Source organism: Engystomops pustulosus, chromosome 4, assembly GCF_040894005.1.
Source record: "Engystomops pustulosus chromosome 4, aEngPut4.maternal, whole genome shotgun sequence".
Lineage (NCBI taxonomy): Eukaryota > Metazoa > Chordata > Amphibia > Anura > Leptodactylidae > Engystomops > Engystomops pustulosus.
In genome coordinates, this window is record NC_092414.1 from 96,841,557 (window position 1) to 96,862,240 (window position 20,684).

General features: G+C 37.8%; 1 protein-coding gene across 2 annotated transcripts; it reads left to right on the plus strand.

Annotated features, from left to right (window-relative positions):
• Positions 1-9,658: 9,658 nt before the first annotated feature.
• On the plus strand, positions 9,659-19,744 carry SLC38A2 (solute carrier family 38 member 2). Of its 2 annotated transcripts, none has more exons than XM_072146838.1 (16): positions 9,659-9,835; positions 11,147-11,379; positions 11,610-11,688; positions 11,781-11,896; positions 12,306-12,379; positions 12,473-12,565; positions 12,658-12,739; positions 13,689-13,771; positions 14,052-14,110; positions 14,227-14,406; positions 14,523-14,602; positions 14,690-14,790; positions 15,250-15,371; positions 15,714-15,858; positions 16,046-16,143; positions 16,470-19,744. In XM_072146838.1, exons 2-16 carry the CDS (start codon positions 11,261-11,263, stop codon positions 16,566-16,568), a joined length of 1,530 nt encoding a protein of 509 aa, XP_072002939.1. In that variant the 5' UTR covers positions 9,659-9,835; positions 11,147-11,260; the 3' UTR covers positions 16,569-19,744. The 2 variants fall into 2 exon arrangements, with proteins under 2 accessions (XP_072002939.1, XP_072002940.1); XM_072146839.1 differs by lacking the exon at positions 9,659-9,835 and adding an exon at positions 10,359-10,472.
• Positions 19,745-20,684: the final 940 nt, after the last annotated feature.

The following is a 20,684-nucleotide window of genomic DNA, read 5'->3' on the forward strand; positions in this document are numbered from 1 at the left end:
GGGACGTGAGGATTAGCCCTTAAAAGGGCTATCCTCACGTCCCAATGATCCACCTACCACCCAATCTACCTTTATAGGTAGATTTGTGGTGGTAGGTTCCCTTTAACACCACCAAAGTTTTTTTTTTTAATTAAATGGCAAGTAACTGAATCTAGTAAATTTAATAAATTAAGTAGCTCTCTTGTTATGTTAATTTGTTTTGGCTTAACTGAGGAGGAAGAATTCACACACAATGGCCGACATTTATCAAAAACAGTCCAAACTGAACTATGTGCAGGGTGCGCCAGATTCATGAATTATGACTAGAGATGCGCAAATCAATTCTAAGTGGAATTCGTTTAGAATTTCAGGAAAACTTCGGTTTGAAATGAATCTGAAGTATACGGTGATTCATGGGAACAATTTTTTTTTCCCCTTTATTAGCAAAATGGGCGCAAGCACAACATGTTACATGGGGCAGAGAACTCTGGAAAGAAGAAAGGAACACCCTCAGTCACATGTGCAGACATGTAAGGCAATCGAGGGTGACAGGCTTATGTGATGTCACATCCCTATAAAAACAGACAACCATTTGCAATCCCGTCATCTGACACTGCATGTGCTGTCTCTAGCGTCTAGCTGCTTGTTCTCAGTAGATGATGGAGTGATCTTTGTCCAGGGTGTCCGTTTTGGTGGATCTATATTCCCCAAATCTGTGTCAAATCCACATAGTTGCTGGAGCAATTTTTCTCAAAGTCTTGGGTGTCAGTTTTTGGTGTTCTGTATCCCCCAAATTTCAATTATTTTTGTTGCTAAAATTGATTTAAAGAAATCTGTGTAAAATCAACATAGTTGATTAACCAATATGTCAGACAGAGAGTTGGCAGGTGGAGCAGGCACAGGTCGCAGCACAGGAAGGGGACGTCGCAGCAGGGGTGACTCTGTGAGGCCAGAACTGCCGGTGTCATCTAGCTCCAGTGTGTTGGAGTTTGCAGTAGAGAAGCTGTCCTGCCCGGCCAGTAGTGTGGCATCATAGCGGGTGTTCAGTGCGGTGGGGGCCATCGTTACCCCAAAGAGAACCCGCTCCTCCACCCGTAATGTGGAGAGACTGACCTTTGTCAAGATAAATCAGGTGTGGATCGGCCAGGATTTCAACACACCAATGCCTTACGCATCAGATTAGATCAGCCATGACGCCTCCCCCAAACGTTGAGAAATGAGTCTGGATTCTAACTACCTGCCTCAGCCACTATTCTGATGCTGCCACCTGCCTGATGCAACACATCTGCTGCCAGTTGCTCCATCTGCCTCCCACCATCTTTACCAGGGACTGGAATTGTCACCCACCTCACACTCTGTCATTGTGCCACTTTCTGACCTCCTGCTGCTGCTGCATCTGCTGCTGCCGGCACCTTCATACTCATTGTGCCGCACTGTGGCCTATCATGTTACTACCACCACCAGAATTTGTCATTGTGCCACTCTCTGGCCACATGATGCTGCTACTGCTGCCGCCCACCTACACACACTGTGATTGTGTCATTCTCTGACCTCCTTCTGCTGCTGCTGCCACCTCCACACTTTGTCATTGTGCCACACTGTGGCCTACCATGTTGCTACCATAAATTTATTTTGCAGAGTTAATTTTCCCTTTCAAATCTGCTCATGCAAATGACTTTTATATTCTTAAATTTAAATACTTATACTTTGCATTTTACAAGATAAATACATTTTGATTGCTCTGTTAAAGTCATTTGACAAATAAAGAAAGCAGTAAATAAAGATAAATAAATAAATTACGCTCATACCAAGTTAAGAATGTCCAAGACTATATTTGTGGTGGGTGATCACATGCTAAAGAGAGCAACATATGACTTCAGGTGTCACATGCTTGCTACGGGAACATAGCTTAGTTTAATCTGAGTTGTCAGATGCCATAACATTACGTCACTGGCTGGAACAATGCTACTGCTGTAAATCAACATGCCACTTTTATGGCATAGAAGCACTAAAATAATCACAATTTCTTACACCCTGCACTGACTTGCGATTCTTTTTGCACCTCCATGTCGTGTGGTCGAGCGGATGGGGTGTGGAGGGCGAGCGAGCTGGGCAGGAATGGGCATTCTAAAAGCTTGAGAATCTTTGATCGCAGGTTTTTACACAAAACTACGCCAGGTCGAATCTGGCATCATTCTGCTCAGCGGTGCAGCCACCTGAAGAATACATTAAAAAGCCTTTGTCTCTTGATGTATCCGCCAGGACAGGGGGATTGTGGCCTATATCATACGCTGGTGCATAAACTGCGACATAGGATAAATTCCCCCCAATACATGGCTTTTTTTGGACAATCTATTTTTAGTAGAAAGGATTATTGATGCAGATCACACAATGTTATAGTTCTAGGTCCTTCAGAAATAGCCATGATTTGCGGCAGAACAAGCAGGAAGGGTGGGCATACACATTAGATGAATGTCAACAAAACCTGAAGATGACCGTCTCATGTGTATAGTGATATATATACGGGTATATGAATATACACCTTGGTAAAGAAGACCTGGGAATGTTGGGTGTCAAATGCCCAATCCTTTGTTCGCATATGAGTTAAGCTGTTGTCAGAACTTAACCTGTTAAGAACATGTGTATGTATATGAGGGAGGTCATAGAAATAGATGGCATCTGTCCAACATCAATTCAATATTTATGGCCTGCTTAAGTACAGTGTAACCACAGGAAAAATTAAATATTACACATTTAATTCAAGTCAAAGAGTGCACATACATGCTGGATCGTTCTAAGCAGCTTTTTTCCACTTTGAATGACCCCAGCTCCACCTATCTGTTAGTTCATAAGTATATAATATTCTCTAGTATTAAAAGTGAGCTTCTAAATGAGAAAACTCCTTGTCTGGTACTTTATAGTAGCTAAGAGACGACTCAAGCTGATTATCCATTAACACACATAACTTTAGATTAACTTTAAGACTGATGTTGGATTGATTGAATTGAATGCTAATCACAGGTAAAGAGATAGACATTTTACCTTCTGTAAATTACACAGAAGACTAAAAAAACCAACAGGTTTAACTTTATATATAAACAATAGTTACTGAGATTAGGTAAGTCTTTGGAAAGATAACATATGCCATTAAACAATGTTTTATCTCTTTAACATTCTGTCTACCAGATTGAAAAGATTGGATGTAATAATCTAAGATGAAGAGACTACTCTACACACAACACAATATTCCATAAGTAAACAGATATTTTGCCTAATTCCACAAAAACTTCAACAATTGGATTTGACATAATAGTGATCAGGGGGATAAAGAAGTGGTTATCACTTATAATTTATCGGATAAAAGACTGAACTGGTTGAAATTCCACTTACCCAATTGTAATCTCAATTTAACTGAGATTCTCAAGTATACCATGGCTGGTCTTACTAAGGCCGGTTTCACACAAACGTATTGAAGCACAGGCCATAGCCGCATGCTAAAGACAGGAGGGATGAGCACTGCTCACCCCTTCCCTCTCCATGAGGAGAAGTGCAGCACAGCGGTACTTACGGGGAGAGATAGCTCTATCTATCTGCAAGGTTGCATCAAAATGCTTGTATGTATTGCCCATTGCAATGCATGGGGCTGTATGCTACTGGTATCTCAACTGTACGGTACAGATAGCAAAATTGCCATTTTCACCAAATTCATGTGAAAGCAGCATAAAACTGACAGTTTAGCGTGCTTTAACACTTAGCCATAATTTATTCAATGTGTAGCTGAAGCTTCAGTTCCCGCTTTGTCTGAAAAAGTTCAGAAAATGTTGAAACAGGAAGCATTAACCATTCAGTCACATGTTTTACGGACTTTTGTGGAAGAAGTTACTATAGAAAAAACAAGTACCTTTACACTGCCTGGTAATGAAAAGTATGATACTAACATAGAGATATTAATGCAAAACTTTTCAGCAGTCTGTGTAGAAGACCCCCCCCCAAATATACCCACATTTAAGTGCCCACACCCTAATTATTCCACAGCAGAAGGTTCCAGTTTTATTTCTTCTACCAAACGTCACACCTGTGTTTAGAGTTTAACTCTCCATTTTAGGAGAGTATAATGGAAACAAAAAATGCAAGGTGCATGGAAGGTCTTCCGTTCACCTTCCATACCCAATAGAAATGAGTGAAGGAAAGGATGGAAGATTACCTTCTGTGACACTTATTATTTATCGCATAAAGACATGATGCTGCACTATTTTTTCTGCTATAAATAATGAATGGAAATTGATGATTGCAGGTACTAACTTAACTGTACCCATAAAGATGTATAATTTTTTTCATTAAAAACAGTGGTGGTGAACCTATGGCATGGGTGCCAGAGATGTCACCCTAGCACAGAGTTTGTCAGAAAGTACTCAAGGCATCCTCCTGCAGTCCAGGGAAACTCAGGACATGCCGTGCTCAGTTCTATTTTCAAACACACATCTAGGACTTCCTGAGACTACTGGAGAAGTGACAGAGCTGGATTACCTTGGGAGCTTTGGCTCCAGACCCAACAATTTGTCCTGACCCTAGAGAGAAGCGACAACGAAATACCAAGTTCCTCCACTTTCTTTTTACTGTATTGGTGTCATCAGGATGCTGATATGACTGAGAAGGGATCAATAAGTTAGTTGTTAAATTGACATGTTGGCACATTGCAATAAATAAGTAGGTTTTGTCATTAGGACACTCAGTCTCTAAAAGTTTCGCCATCATTGATTTAGAAGTTTTCATCATTTTTCCCATTATAATGAAGAACCTCTTTAATTGATCATTGAAAAAAATATAATATATCATTTTCTTTGTTTTACCCCTTTGAGACTAAGCCATTTTAGGGTATTAGGACCAAGCCCGATTTTTTAAATGTGCCCATTATATCATTATAAAAGGTTATAATGCTTTAACATATCGGGGGTAATTGGAGATTGTTTTCTCGTCACACATTGTACTTCAAAGTACATTTTTTTTTGGTGATTTTTACTTTTTTATGTTGTATTTCAATTTTATATGGGATGGTGCATCAGGGTACTTTTATTATTTTTTAATCACTTTTTTATTTGCACTTTATTTTTTTAAACATTTTTGACGTGATTCCAGCTGTTACTGCGGGAACCTGTCTTTCACATACTGCAGAGTTCCAGTGGTGATCTGAGCCCAGGCGATCATCATGACTTAACTGTACGTCATGGTGATGTAACTACCAGCACCTTCTGATGTATAGTTATGTCAGGGTGCGGGAAGCAGGAAGGGCGGATTTAAACTGCCATGGGCCGTGGGCTGTATGAATATTATAGCCCCGTACAACTCAGAATTCACTCCCTACATATGGTACTAGAATAAAGCTCCTTGGGAAATGGAGGATGTGTCCCTTCTGCCTGCTTTCAGGCCTCTAATGGATCTCGAGTACATTTTATTGGATTTTATGGTTGAAAGTTCTTCTGAGTATAAAATTTGGTAGGTGATTTGGGTGGCCGTGGGCCACGCCTATATTATAATCCTCTACTGGTGGAAATCTCAGCTTTAACTATTTTGACTTATGCGCCAATTTTTTATATAACACTTTGTTAAAAATTGTTATATCCACCAAAAAAGCTATTTGACCCGCCCTTTAAAAGGAACCTGTCACCAGGGACCTAATTTTCACTAAAGACAGATTGTAAAAGCCCATGACACCTACAGTGCAAAAATGCCTCTCTGCAATTTCTAAGAATTTGCAATAGCATATAATTGTGTATTATAACTTACTCTTGCACCCTGACAAAATCCTGGGGTAGTCACAGGGGCTGGGCTTTGGTTTGGATGCATTTCAAAAAACAACATGTGACTTGTCTGAGCTACAGACTGCCTCCACCTTTGTGCTCCTGTACAGCTTGTCCCTCCCGCACTGATGTCAGGCTCACAAGGCTGTGACCTCTGAGAAGGAGCAGGAGGTGGAGCTGCACAGGAGCACAAAGATAGGGGGCTAAGATCTGAGGAGTGAGTAACACAGACAAGGCACATGTTGAAATGCATCCAAATCCAGAGTCCAGCCCCTGTGACTACCCCAGGGTGCAAGAGTAAGTTATAACACACAATTATATTGTAATGCAAATGCTTTAAAAAGGCAGAAAGGCATATTTGCACTGCATCTGTAATTGGCTTCTGCAACCTGTCTTTAGTGAAAATGAGGTTCCTGGTGACAGGTTTCCTTCAACGCCTTGAGGCCAATTTTGTCCTTTAGGTCAGCACAATTTTTTCTTCTGTTTTTGCATTCCAGCTGTCATCATTTTTTATTTTCTGTTTAACATAGTTCAAAAACGCAGGTGCAATTTTGTAGATATACAATAGTATTTTGTTTTCATTATGTATTGTTTTAGCAGAAATATCTGCTTCTTTATGCATTGTTTACAATAAATGTTGCTATATATTTATTGAACAGTTGAAATTATACCAAATATGTGTATATTTCCTATTTTTTGTGTATGTTTTCCATTTTAAGATAACCCAAGTGTAGAAAGCATTTGGGGGCAAATTGAATGTAAAAATAAATTAACCCTTGTAGATAGTGTCCCAGTAACCCTGTCCCCAGCTCTTCTGCTCCCCATAGCCCATTTGTGATGATGTCACATCCACATTCCTGACAGGAGCCGGGAATACTTAGGTGTATTTTTAATTAAACTTCTTTCAAAATTATGCAGGTTCTGAAGTTTTATGCAAAATCAAAAAAAAATTAAGAAATAAAGAAAAGTGTGTTTTTTTGTTTTGATTAAAGGAAACCTACCACTTGGAATCATGCTTCTAAGCCGCAAATACCGTGCACCAGCTCAGGGTGAGCTGGTGCCGGCATTTATCTTCCTTACGTTCTGAAACAGATGTAAAGCGTTTAAACGCTTTATTAATCTTTATATAGGAAGTAGCTTTACCGCACCGTGGTACGCGCTCGGCGCACCATGCGCATGACCATGCGTGCACCTGAATAGGAAGTGGCCACGCGCATGGTGGAGATCAGGGAGTGTGCGGGGGGCAGACAGGGGATCCCCCAGACAGTCCCCTTCTCAATAATGGGAGGAGCGACAGGCTGAGCATCTATTCAATGATATGGCAGAGTTGGAAATTGATAAACAAATCACTTGGCTATCTTCGGCATAACTTGAAAATTCTGTACAACCTGTTTAAGCTATCCAAGATGTATATTTGTTACTCATCATATATTTGTTGCACAAAATTACTAAAATCTGAAGTATGTTTGTTTCTGAATGTACTTACATTTTTACAAATACTGATCTGGCAAGCTCTGTGCAGCGCTACATTATCTGTGTGTCCTATATAAATAAAGGAATTATTATTATTATTATTATTATTATTATTAATTATCATCCTAATCTACTAAACTATTGCAGAAATTCATCAGCCATTTATAAAATAAATACCCCAATGGTTAGTATTACAGGGAATGTATTATGTTTTTATTGATTTTCAGTATTCAAGAAAAAAGGAAACATTTTATAATTCAATAATATGATATTTTTATATTGAATACATTATTATACATGTATACATGCTTTGCTTTCAAGGGACTCCTCTCTTTCTGGATCCTTGAATAGTCATTCTTCACAAGAAGTTGTTTGGTTTTAAGAAAAAAATCTGGTCTGTAGCCATCTGATAAGAGATGGAAGACACTGTCCCCAAACAGAGCACACGAGTCTGCAGCCACCTGAGGGTAGGGCTGAACAATCCTATGCGCTGGAAGCTAAAATGGGGGAGGGAAAGATTAAAGAACTGACGGATGGAACTGGATGTACAGTAAGCCCCATATACTAGAAGCAACAAATTCTGTCACTGTATAGTCTGGAGTGATAATATTAGCATAAATATTAATTGGTTTACTGTAATTAGTTGTTTATTCAGTCTTTGTATGCTCTCAGCATGCCCTTCAGAAGCCTCTGCATGTCATGCTGCCTGGTGGTTTTACAGTTTGATCTCAGTTACTACTTAACTTTTTCAAATAACCGCATAACTCTATTTGCCTTGCTGTTGTGTTACAGCTCCCGGTCTGGGTCTCTATAGCCTGCTGGTGGAGATGCTGGGAGTGCTGGTTTCATGGCTGAAGTTAGGTAAAAGCTTTCTAGAGTAACTCCTAACCTGTCAGGTTGTCCTAGATAAGGTTTGGTTCTCCCAGCGCACATGCTATATGCATACAGCATGTATGTCACTGTTCCATAGTGCCAGGGAAATAGTGCCACTATAGTGCCACTCACACGATTTGCTCTAGCATTGTTGTGGACATTGCATCCTGGGAGCTGTTGTTCCACAGCCATAGGGGATGTAATGCTGTATGAACTCTAAGGAAAGCTAAATTATTATTCCTAAGTGTAAAAACATCCCTCCAATCATGTCCCGTGGAGCCCTATGTCAGTTATTGTTTCACACCAGCAGGGAATGGTTACTTTGGAAAGCTGAGAGGTTATTCCATAGAACTGGGACTCCCATGACACTACCACAGCAGCTTACATCATATCCTATTCCAGAGGCTGTTATAAGGCATGGAGGAGGCTGTTATTCTTCAGCAGCACAAGTTACTCAGCAAAGATGGGTGGTGGCTCCCAAAAAACTAAGATGAACATCTAAAAGCAGGGGCATGCTGGGTGGGAGCTGTAGTTCCACAGTACCAGGGATATGTATGGAAAGAATTGTTACAAACGAATCACATGGTTGGATGTAAATGTATGGTTAAGGATACATTTAGTAAATAATCTGGATATTAGGGAATACATGTATCAGAAATAGTTACTGGCACATTCTCCTACTAATCTGCAGTAAAACCTGGATTGGAAATTATATGACACATCTGATCTTAGCCAAATGCTTTTGTATCCTGTGGAGATTTCTGGAGAGGATCTGCATCTTTGTGACATAAAAGTCACAAGTTTAACACTAGTTTCTATGCTTTCCCTACACGACGAAGGGACTGGAGTCAATTTAAGCCTAAATGTGTAACTTATTGAAAAGTCACACTTCATAAATTTGCCACGTGATAAATGTGGAGTTAGTTGTCCGAAGTGAAAAACGCAGTGTGTAGCCAAAAAGTCACATATTTGGCAAAACTCACAATGTGGAGGGATTTTGAAGGCAGAAAACTGCCTTTAATAATTCATTCACACTTTTATAAGAGGGAACTGAGCTAGGTCAAAGGTATGGATAAGGTATTAAATAGCTGATATAAGGTAAGAGAGGTATTAAATTACTGCTATATAAATAGTTTCTAGTCATCCCTTTGCTGGCACATTATTCTCTTTCATCATGAGGTGACCACACATGGACTCTGACGTAAAAGTGACTTTTGTTACTAGTTGCCCTGAGCACATTCACTGAGCTCCATGTAAGGACAATGCTTGTCCATGAACTACAAGGGTCACATGCCGGCTACAAGAGACATGAAGTGGCCCTGGCAGCGCACAACAAACACAGCAGTAGCAGTAGCAGCAGCACATAATGCAGCCATGACCCGGGCGCCCTGAGCAGAGGGAAGGCGGGAGCTGTCGGAGAGGGAGGGGCCAGCACTGTTGATACACAAAGAAGTGCATGATGTTGTGTGTATATATACGTGATATGACGCAGAGCCGCCCCACCCCTGCCTCCTCCTCAGTAACATTCCATAATAAGTGAGAGTATCCCGGGTGATCCTCAGTCACAGAGCTGCTGCCGCCCGGAGAGGACTGTCTCCATTACTGCTGCTTCATCAGCATCTGCAACCTTTCCTATACTATTATTATATTATTTATAGTGTTATTTATTTCTCTGGACTGTTGCTGTGTAGCACCCTGTGAGGAGCCCAGTGGTAAGTGGCAGAGATATGAGCGGCTGTATGTCTTGTCTGTGTGTGTGGGTGACATCTCTCAAGGCTGGAGATGAGGCAGCTGCTACATTGTATTATATGGAGGGAAGGCAGATTCTATAGCACAGATGATAATAATAATGTGTCAATATTTACTAATCATAAAGGAGTAGCACGAAATTCAGACACATCTAATCACCATTATAGGGGAAGGGCATTGATTAGGAGCCTTAGATTATAACATCTATATTACAATACAGTATCATTTGTGGAGGTGCAAGGAGATCACGGTATATAATATGGGCTATTCCAGTCTTCGAAATGAGGATTTGTAGTGGTTGTGTGTTATAGAGACAATTAGATGGGTTCACATTGGGATCTGCTTTAATCGCATGTGGCTGTTGCATCAGATTCTGCCTTCCTCTAGAGCAGAGGTTATGATGAGGAAGGAGGCGTTGGTGGAAGGAGTGGCAATGTACCTTTCCTGTGCCTATTCACTGCCTCACTGGCTGCGTTCAGATTGTCATTTTTTTTTTCTTCTTACTGGTAACTCAGCCCCTGCAAAGAATTTTCTAGACACCGGCGTTTTCTCTCAGAAAATCCTGTCTGATTTTTTCTGCTTTGGATGCATTACTAGCTAGTAGGTGGCCATTTTATTAGAACCCTAAGCTAAGGCTCAGGATAAAAAGACCCCTTTTATAACATAATCCAGCATCTAAATGTAAGGGTCAATTTTATTATTAGATGATGACTAGAATTTTATCTGAAATCCCTTTGTTTCCCAATTGCGTGATGGATTGATGATTTTCTCCTCACCCTGAGCTACATTATTCCAGTTGTCTGTTCCGTTTGAGCTGTAATTTAGGTTTTGCCATAAGGTATATGTGATCTTGAGATGTTGCTTGCTCAATGTGGTATGATTGTGTAATTATAATTTATACTGCACCCATTAGTGTTTCTTTTCCTGAATATTAAGATAAAATAATACAAAGACCCTTTTTTAATGTAAGTACATAGAATATATAATATTATTACATTTATTTAATTGGAAATCCTGAAAACAAATAATTTGTGGGATAAAATATCTGCTCATGGCCTTGGAATGTATTTGATTGACAAGTGAGGGTGGAGAGGGAGAAGGGGGGGGATGAGGCGGTGCTTGGAATTTGCAGTGTGCTGGATGAGAATAGCTAGTACTTTTCCACTCTCTCCTCTTCTTCCTCCCCCCTCCCTCCTATTCTAGCTAACCCATGATCATGATGCATCACGTGGTTCGGGTGCACACTGCAGTATTGACGTTTACCATCCTTGCAGGCAAAGAGCCAAGCGCAGCAGCAGGATCAGCCACACCATCTACATCAGCGAAACTCGTGGACACGCTATTTGAACAACTGGTTTAATTCCTTTTTATTGAATCAAATAGCCAACATGAGCAAACAAGAAATGGGAAGATTAAACATTTCTCCGGATGAAGACAGTATGAGCTCCAATAGCAATGACGATTTCAATTATCCAGAATATCCAGCAAAAAAGCTCTCCATTAAAAGGTTAGCTTATTTCTTTGTATTTTTCTATGTGTTTATTGTTATACTCCTGAATATAATACCTTTCTTAATGAGAATCTCCACATAATGATTTATATGCCGTAATTTTAACCTTGTGATCGGAACCCAACAAGGGACTTAGTCATCGCAGAGGAGGAACGCCTTTGCAATTCAATTAGGGATTTTAGCATTATAATGATTAAGGCATTGATGATGTGCTATTTTTATTGCAGTCGTTATGATATGGATACAGAAAACCAGAATTTTTTGCTTGAACCTACAATGGCAAAGAAGAAATGTGAGACCGAATATGTAAGTTGAATAACAAATTTAGCACATTTGTACTAAGCTGATGTGACTTATCTTATGCTATGGAACCTGTTTAATGTATGATGTACTTTTAGCTCCCAGGTACAACATCATTTGGCATGTCAGTATTTAACCTCAGTAATGCCATTGTTGGAAGTGGAATCCTAGGTCTTTCATATGCCATGGCTAACACTGGAATTGCTCTTTTTATGTAAGTATCATATTGTATTATGATAGTAGTATTTTAGTAAAAAAAATTAGTTCTAAGATATTTCCTGTGGTTGTGGTATCAAATCACACATAAGATAACTCATACGTTCAACATTTCCGGAGTGGAAAATTACCCATAGGTTCTGCATGTCTACATTGACATACAGTATATGTCATTAAGTGACATTAGACTATGCATTTGAGCTGTGCCCCGTATTCTTGTATAATCAGAAGAGTTCTATGCTCTAACCTGACACTTGTGATAAATGACAGCAATTAAATCATGTCCATTATTTATTGTTCCTGTACAAAGTTACAGCATGACATTGCAGAACTTCACTAAAAGTCAAAGCCATATGAAAGGTGGATGCATCTTATTTTACAACTATATCTTTCCTTTTAATTCACAGGATCCTATTGTCATTTGTGTCCATTTTCTCTCTATATTCCATTCACTTATTACTGAAGACCGCGAATGAAGGAGGTAATTATGGATTATGTTTACCAAAAAAAAAAAAAGAAAAACTATTTACAGATTTATATGTGTTACATTTTGTTGATGAATTCTCTTATACAGGTTCTTTATTATATGAGCAATTGGGATTTAAAGCATTTGGCATTTGTGGAAAGCTTGCAGCTTCTGGATCTATCACCATGCAGAATATTGGCGGTAAGTTCGTCTTTACAATTTACTGCAATGAATTTGTAATACAATTTTTTATCAGAGATCTGTTCTTACGTTATTTTTTTAAATTTTTGCAGCTATGTCAAGCTACCTCTACATAGTGAAATATGAACTGCCTATTGTAATCAAAGAACTAATTGGCCCGACTGCTGATTCTAGGTGTGTATATTAGTTAATATATATTCTCTATGTCTGTCTAGTTTAGTTTTTTGTTGCTTTATGATAACCCAATGCCACCTTATGTGAATGCTGTATTTTGTGCCAGTGCCAACTATACAAAATACGTAATTTTTTTGTGAGGCAGTAATACATGTTTAGCCACTCCCTTTTTACATTGATCGATTTGTTAGTGCAGACTATAGTCTGTTTTTAGGAACAAAAAGACAAATAATACTGATTACACAAAATACAAATTTTTCACACCATACATGATGGGAGTTCTCTCTCTGCTCTCTCCTACCATGTTCACAATGACTGACAGTCTGCCATCAATCACTTCTGAGAGGGGAATGGTGGGGGGAGAGGCCCTTACTAAATACATTGGCCCTTAACCTTGGATCTAATGCTCTTACATAGGGCAGCATAATGCAATGACACATACATATAAAAAATAATAATCTGCAAGTGCACCAGTTTTAAAAGTACCTCCTGCTGGCTTATAAGTAAATATTTCAAGTTTAGAAAGGGTTTCTTTATGTGTAAATTGTGTTGACTCCATTTATAAATACGCTGTTGTCATATTGTGACCTTGGTGAAGGGTTTTACTTGCGTCATTCATGTTCGTCTGCTCTAGGTGAGATTTGTTCTATCTGCAGACATTTATTCCTGTAACAGTTCCACCTCTGTAGAATATGTTCTGAAATAAACTGTAGGCCATGTCGTCTCAGAACATTTCATAACGATTCTTGATGGTAAAAGCATGTTTGTTTGGTGACTTCATGCCCTGCAAATCCTGCCAAAAGCATTCCACAGCTATGCCTGCGGGGGAGTACAGTGCTCTTTTCAGTAGGACATTACGGAATCTTTCTATAGCGTTAACCCAATGTTATATAAATGTAAGAAATACATTGAATCATAATTCATTGAAACTGTCTTTTTTTTTTTCTAGTGCATGGTACCTAAATGGAGATTATCTGGTTGTGATGGTCTCTGTGTTCCTCATTCTTCCTTTGTCACTATTAAGAAACTTAGGTAAGTTACTGTAGTATTTTATTGTCTTAATAAATTATGTTGACATTAATATACTCACACCTTTTCAGATAGAGGAAGTACCTATCAGATCCCGTGACCATATTTATAGTATTTTATATTCACACATACCTTAGGTTCACATTATTGAGATCTATGGCCCTTCCTTAGTCCATTGGGACCCAGTGCTCAATTCAGAGACCACGCATGACTACACATCACAACTATAATCAATGCAAGGGCATCCATATCTATTTTTGATCATCTTGTCTATTTGTTTCAGGATACCTGGGCTACACCAGCGGCTTTTCCTTGATGTGTATGGTCTTTTTCTTAATTGTTGTAAGTTTACTGAACTTCTCTAACGAATTTTTTATAGACACTGTGCACATATTCTGGAAATTATATGTATTAAATTTTTGTTAGAATCAAATTAACGGTTATGTTTTTCATTTTAGGTGATCTACAAAAAGTTCCAAATTACTTGTGGTTCCTGGATTGAAAATTATGTGATGAATGGGACTTTAAACAGCACAGTTTCCCATCTGAGCACACATGACCACATGCATAGTGGAGAGCTCAACCAGACACATGATGACGACCTATGCACTCCAAAATACTTTGTATTTAACTCTCAGGTAACTGCACTTCTGCCCCTCAGCCAGAAACTGCTACTTTCAATCGGTTCATTGTTTAAGCAAATGTTGACAAGTGTTGCCAGTAATATAAAGATGCATTTTTTTTTTATCTCTAGACGGTGTATGCTGTTCCCATCCTGACTTTCTCATTTGTCTGTCATCCAGCTGTCCTTCCCATCTACCAAGAGCTTAAAGGGTATGTTCTTTTCTATTTTAAGCCAGGAAAATAACCTGACTCCTGCCAGTGAATGTGTGCTAAACGCTGTTCTTTTTTTTTTCACAGACGCAGTCGCAGAAGGATGATGAATGTTTCAAATGTATCATTCTTTGCCATGTTTCTCATGTATCTGTTGGCAGCTCTCTTTGGATACTTGACTTTTTATGGTAGGTACTGGCCTAGTATTCTACAATTTTTTTTATCCCCTCAATTGTAAATAAATGCATAAAACAAACTATTTCAACAAACATGAGCTTAGACCCTCTTCACAATACCACTATTATTTCAGTTATGTTCTTCTGCAACTAATATGCAAGATGAACAGAAGGTCTTCCAAACACATTCCATTCACCCTAGGGGTATATGTACGTAATGAACCCTTCCATAATGGGACCTGATCATAGCACAGTAGAGAGTGCGCCTACAAGGCTGGAAAAGAAATAGTGGGTTCATTCAGTACATTCACTAAAATGTATGATAGAATCATAAATAAAAATTTACCAAAAAGCTCATTCATTTTCAATACTGCTTTTTTTATGGTTTTACCATGTAACAGTATTCATATGGCTAATTATAGTTTGTGTATGTGTTCCATCTTTTTAATATGCTTTATTGGTTTTCTTTAGGAAATGTTGAACCTGAGCTGCTCCACACATACTCAAAAATTGCAGGAGGAGTCATTTTCGTAGTTGTGCGTCTAGCAGTTCTTATGGCTGTCACCTTGACTGTCCCCATTGTTATTTTCCCAGTAAGTGTTAAAATAATATTTGTATATAACTTTGCTTTCACATGTTTAAGTGGCTGTTCCAGATGGGTTACAAATGTCAACAGTTAAAAGTGTCTCAAGAGTTTCAAAAATAAAACGTATTACTCCTTAGCAAAGTCTTCATCATTTTTTTTGGCTTTGCAATTCAAGGACATTGTTTGTCCTTTGCATATATAAGATAAATTGTCTATAATGAAGAGTGACATATTTCAATTTATTAGTACATGCTGGTTAGGCAAATTATGTTATTGTTATCACATTTACATTCAGTGTGCATTGTCTTTTCCCATGTCATCATTATTTGTGTTTCTTGTTTCCTTTCAGATCCGCAGCTCTATCACACAGCTGTTGTTTGCAGGAAAGGATTTTGCATGGTGGCGGCACATTCTGATCACACTTTTAATTCTAACATTCACCAACATTCTTGTCATTTTTGTTCCCACCATAAGAGACATCTTTGGATTCATTGGTAAGATAATTTATTAATTTTTTTTTTTTCATAAGTCTGGCTTCACACAACTACAGTTTAATATCCATATTATGACAACAATACTACCTGTGGTTCTAACAGGGTTTAAATGCTGTTATATCATTTACGTATGAAACAAGTCTCTATGAAAAAATTTCATCATATACTATTATTGTTTGTAATACAGGTGCTTCTGCTGCTGCTATGCTGGTTTTTATCCTGCCGTCTGCTTTTTACATTAAGCTTGTAAAGAAGGAACCAATGAATTCAGTTCAAAAAATTGGGGTAAGTGTTTTTTTTACTTCATTATATATACAGCTAATACTAAACCAAAGAGGTATATGCCATGGATATGGAGTTCTTTCACATATGCCAATATGTAGTTGTATGATGTGCTTGACCATAGACATTTTTAAAGGACTTGCAGCAATGAATTCATAGGCTTTAGGTCTGATGAAGCTGATTAGGTCAATAGCAATGGTCTTCTGTTATGTACACTAGTAGCCTGTTCATTGTGCTTCCATGGCCCTCATAGGTCCTGAAAATGTAACTTTGGAATTCTTGTACTATACTTTATTATAAAATAACTGTTGATTTACTTTGTTTTTTAGGCAATCCTGTTTCTTATCAGTGGATTTATAGTGATGATTGGCAGCATGACGCTCATTATCATTGACTGGGTTCACAGTAAATCTTCTGATGGGCACTAAAGGACTTGGTGAGGAATCTAGATTAAAGTGGAACTATTCACTCCCAAGCTTTCTACTGAGAACGAAAACCATTTCCTTGCAGTTTCACTTTCTTCAAGATAATATTATTTGTAGAACTACAGAACTGTTAAGAGACTAGTTCTACACCTCAAAAAGGACAATACCATCTTTAATCCTAAGGGTCAAACACAAGGAAGTAATTTTATTCCATTCTGGAGAATGGTCAAATTATCTAGACTTTACTGAAGCCACATGGATGGCTGTTGTCATTTACTGTTACTGTTACTTGTACTTGTTTGTTAATACTTGAATGTGCCTACAGGAACCATATGATGTGAGTAAATGTTACACTGCTATGGTGTCAACGCGGTTAACGGACGTAACCCCCTTTTTATGTACCAAAAATGCTCAACAAAGTCAAGCACTTCTAAGGGGAAGGTTGCAAAAACTGTATTTATGTTAAGAAATCCTTGTTGGTTCCCTTCTATATATTTCAACATCATCAGTATTTTACTAAATATTTATTTTGTCAGATGGCACAAAATGGTAATACGCAAAGCGTGACTGAAGAAAACTACTACGTTTTGTACTAGGCAGTCACTTGCAAGCTTTTTTTTGAAACTGCAGGTTACTGACAATTCCCTATTAGATTTTGCGATCAAGTATAAAATACTACATTAAGCACTGACAAAAAAGCCTTGTATAAGAACTATTAAGTTAGGCAAAATGGGAATTATAGTAATTGATATCATAATCCAACTCATAAGCTCAGTCTCCTCCAAGGCTGTATTAAAATACTGCGGGTATAGTCCTAGCATGGTACAAAAGTGACATATTTAAATGGCTAAGTTATTGAAGCCCGTGACTGTTTACATCATATATATTATGTCAAGTATTTAAATCTTTATTTATAAAATACTGAATTACTTGAGGAACAGTTTTCTCATTTTTTTAATTACAGACCACAAGGCCTACCTTCATTTACTTACAAATGTTTACCATGTACATTTTACAAAGTCTTTGTTAAGTTTCAGTAGATTACCCTAATTTCTACTGCCAGGTTATCAGAAAACCTATAGTTATTTACAGCCAATTCAATATTAAAGCCTATGTGAGGAATGTGGTAGTATTACCATCAAAAGTGTTCCTATTAAATGTCAATATTGCGAACACATATTTTAAAGCAATGCTAAGATTACAAAATCTACTTTAAATCTTAATGCAACTACTACTTTGCGAATGAAAATGCTGAATATAAAGCCTGTCTTGAAAATAACTATTTAGGCAGTGGGTTTGCAAAGAGGGCATACACTAATGGTAGTGTTTATCTATGCCATGTCACCCTACCTGGCAGGTTACATGGCAGACTTTGACCGCTACATCAGTTATACTGCTTATGAAGACAAAGATTCATCTATTTGCTGGAATCAGTGGGTGGTCTTCCCACTGCAGTCACTACAACACTGGCAAGCCACCACTGTACTCCAAGGGTTTGCTTCAAAGTATGCCATGTATCCTTATCAAAAATGTTACAAAACACTGAGATAGTTAGGTCACCTAGGTCACTATTACGGTATACAGGTCATCAATTTATTTGAATACATACCTCTTACATGCATTTCATGCTTTGTACAATTTTAAATGGATAAAGAAGTTCACTACATCTTTAATATTGTTTATTTACTACAAGTATATGACCTCATTGTGTAAAAAAAAAAAACAATCCCCAAAGCAGGCATTTCACATTTTATTTTAACCTCATTGTCTTCCATAGATCAATATAAACTCATATGTCCTATTTATACAACATGAACTCATCAAAAGGCAACCTATTTTTCAATATGTATGATGTTTGTATAGTGGAAAAAAATGTACATATATAAATATTCTGTAAAATATCTTTGTAGATATTTGTAGACCCTTTTTATTTGTCATGTATGTTTGTATTATAATTATTGTCTCTGCAAGACACTCTCAAGAGTATTCAAGGGAAATCTAACCCTAAAATAGGTAGCAGGCTCTTATAACATCAATAGAGCTACTAACACCAATAAAGCTACAGGCTGCTATATTCTTTTTACAATGGGTTGATTTATTTTTATCAGATATCGGTGTTCCTTGTCTTCCAAAACATATTTCATAGGCAATGCTCCCATTTTATAATCTCACAGACAAGGTAAATATTGTAGAATTGTATCCCTTTAATGCAGGATATTAAAGTTCTTCGTAGTTCAACCAAAGTCAAGTTATATTAGCCATAGACATTAGTTAGATATTGGCTGAGCCCAGTTGTCCATTAGATGTATTATTGGATTTCCTGACTCCCCTGATAAGGGCCAGACGATGGGGTTTCAGTTTTAAAATCAATCTGTTCTATTCCCATTCAGAACACATATACAATCAGCCAAACTAAGTATCTATGTCTATATAGGAAACAAAAGCCCAAAAGAGTATTTATGTGGCTAGTCTTAAATCTTAACTTCCATAAAATTACATGTATTCCCCATAGTGTGTAATAATTTGTCAATTCATAAAACCTGATATAATAAAATCTTCAAAGAATTTACATTTCGCCAGATATCTTTCAAAAATAACACCCATGTACACCAACTTTTTCTGTGGTTTCCAACTAAACATTTTCTTTCTTAGACACTGAAAGGGTGATTAATGGATGTAAAATGTTATACCACCTCCATGTTACTGTATATAAAATATTCTATCGAGCTTCATATTAAACTTGGGGAAGTATAATTTACAATAAGTACTACTTTCTAGTTATGTCATTAATATTTTGATGAAATTATGCCCTTAAACTTACAAAGCAAAATACAAATCGATAGATAAATTATTCACACTGTAATTGCCTGTTTGCTGTACAGGCAGGTCAAATGGCAAACAATAGACTGTGAAAGGGTCCATTGATGTAAATAAAGTAATGATATCATTTGCATTAACCTTTTTTATTTCAGGAAGTTAGAGAAAATGTCTGCTTTTGTTTATCTTGTTGTGCTGTATAACATAGGGATCCATGCAATATATATTTTAGCATAATCTGTATAAATGTAAAATATTACTATTGTTAAAGCCAACAATTCGGGTAGAGCTGTTGGTGAGGCCTGAGTTTCAATGAAGCATTGTATGCTTTTAATTTACCTTTAATAAATCAATAATACAAACTGCCTTGTCTTTATCATTCTAACTGTTCTTAGAAGAAATAGGTATGTGTGTTAGTAATGGGGAGCGGGCATTGTAATCCCTCAAATATTCAAGCAGTTTAGTTTCCAAATATATGCCTTCTATGGGCTTCCATAGAGAATGTAACCAACAGTGCTCGCTTTCAACTCCTGCATACACATGCATGACTTGCTTACCCCAAAGTGTAAGTATAATGATATGAGAAAGGCACTGCCACACCTAATGAGGATAAAAGGTTTGGGCAGTAAAGTTCCAGTTTGCTTGGAGGATGAGTCAGGAGTTGATATAGCCCTGATATCCCTATATCCAGTGCTTTCCACAACAGGATGGAATAGCATAGAAATCCAAAGAAAATAGAGAGCTGCAAAGCTATCAATAAAAGTATACTTTATTTGCCAATGCACAACATATATACAAATATGTATCAGAAAAAAATAATCAATAGAAAGGGGGAAGAAACAAGTGGCCCTGCATGGAATTAGGCCCCCACACACACACACTAAATCCTCCAGAAAGCCCAAAGGATCCAGTTATACCCAGTAGGAGTAAAAAGTACAATCTAGACTATAGTATAATACCGACTGGAGGTACCATCCGGTGTCAGAATATATGGAATAACATAGAAGGCTGTACTATTTATCCTAATGTAACAAAATTGATCAATTTATTGGAGGCCATAGTGGTCCATGAAAGACAGGAGTCAGTGTATTGAATTGGATTGTTTGCTCATTAATGTAACTATCTATACATAGACAGATAAGTCAGAAGGGAAACACCCTGAATATCGGCAGCAGCAAACGACTCCCTATTACCGATGTCCGCTTCTCCTGCTGACAGAAGGGAGGGACTGAACTAAAAGACCAATCCCTATGTATAAGATTAATCAGTGGGATACTTGCAACCTTTGTAAGTAAAATCAGA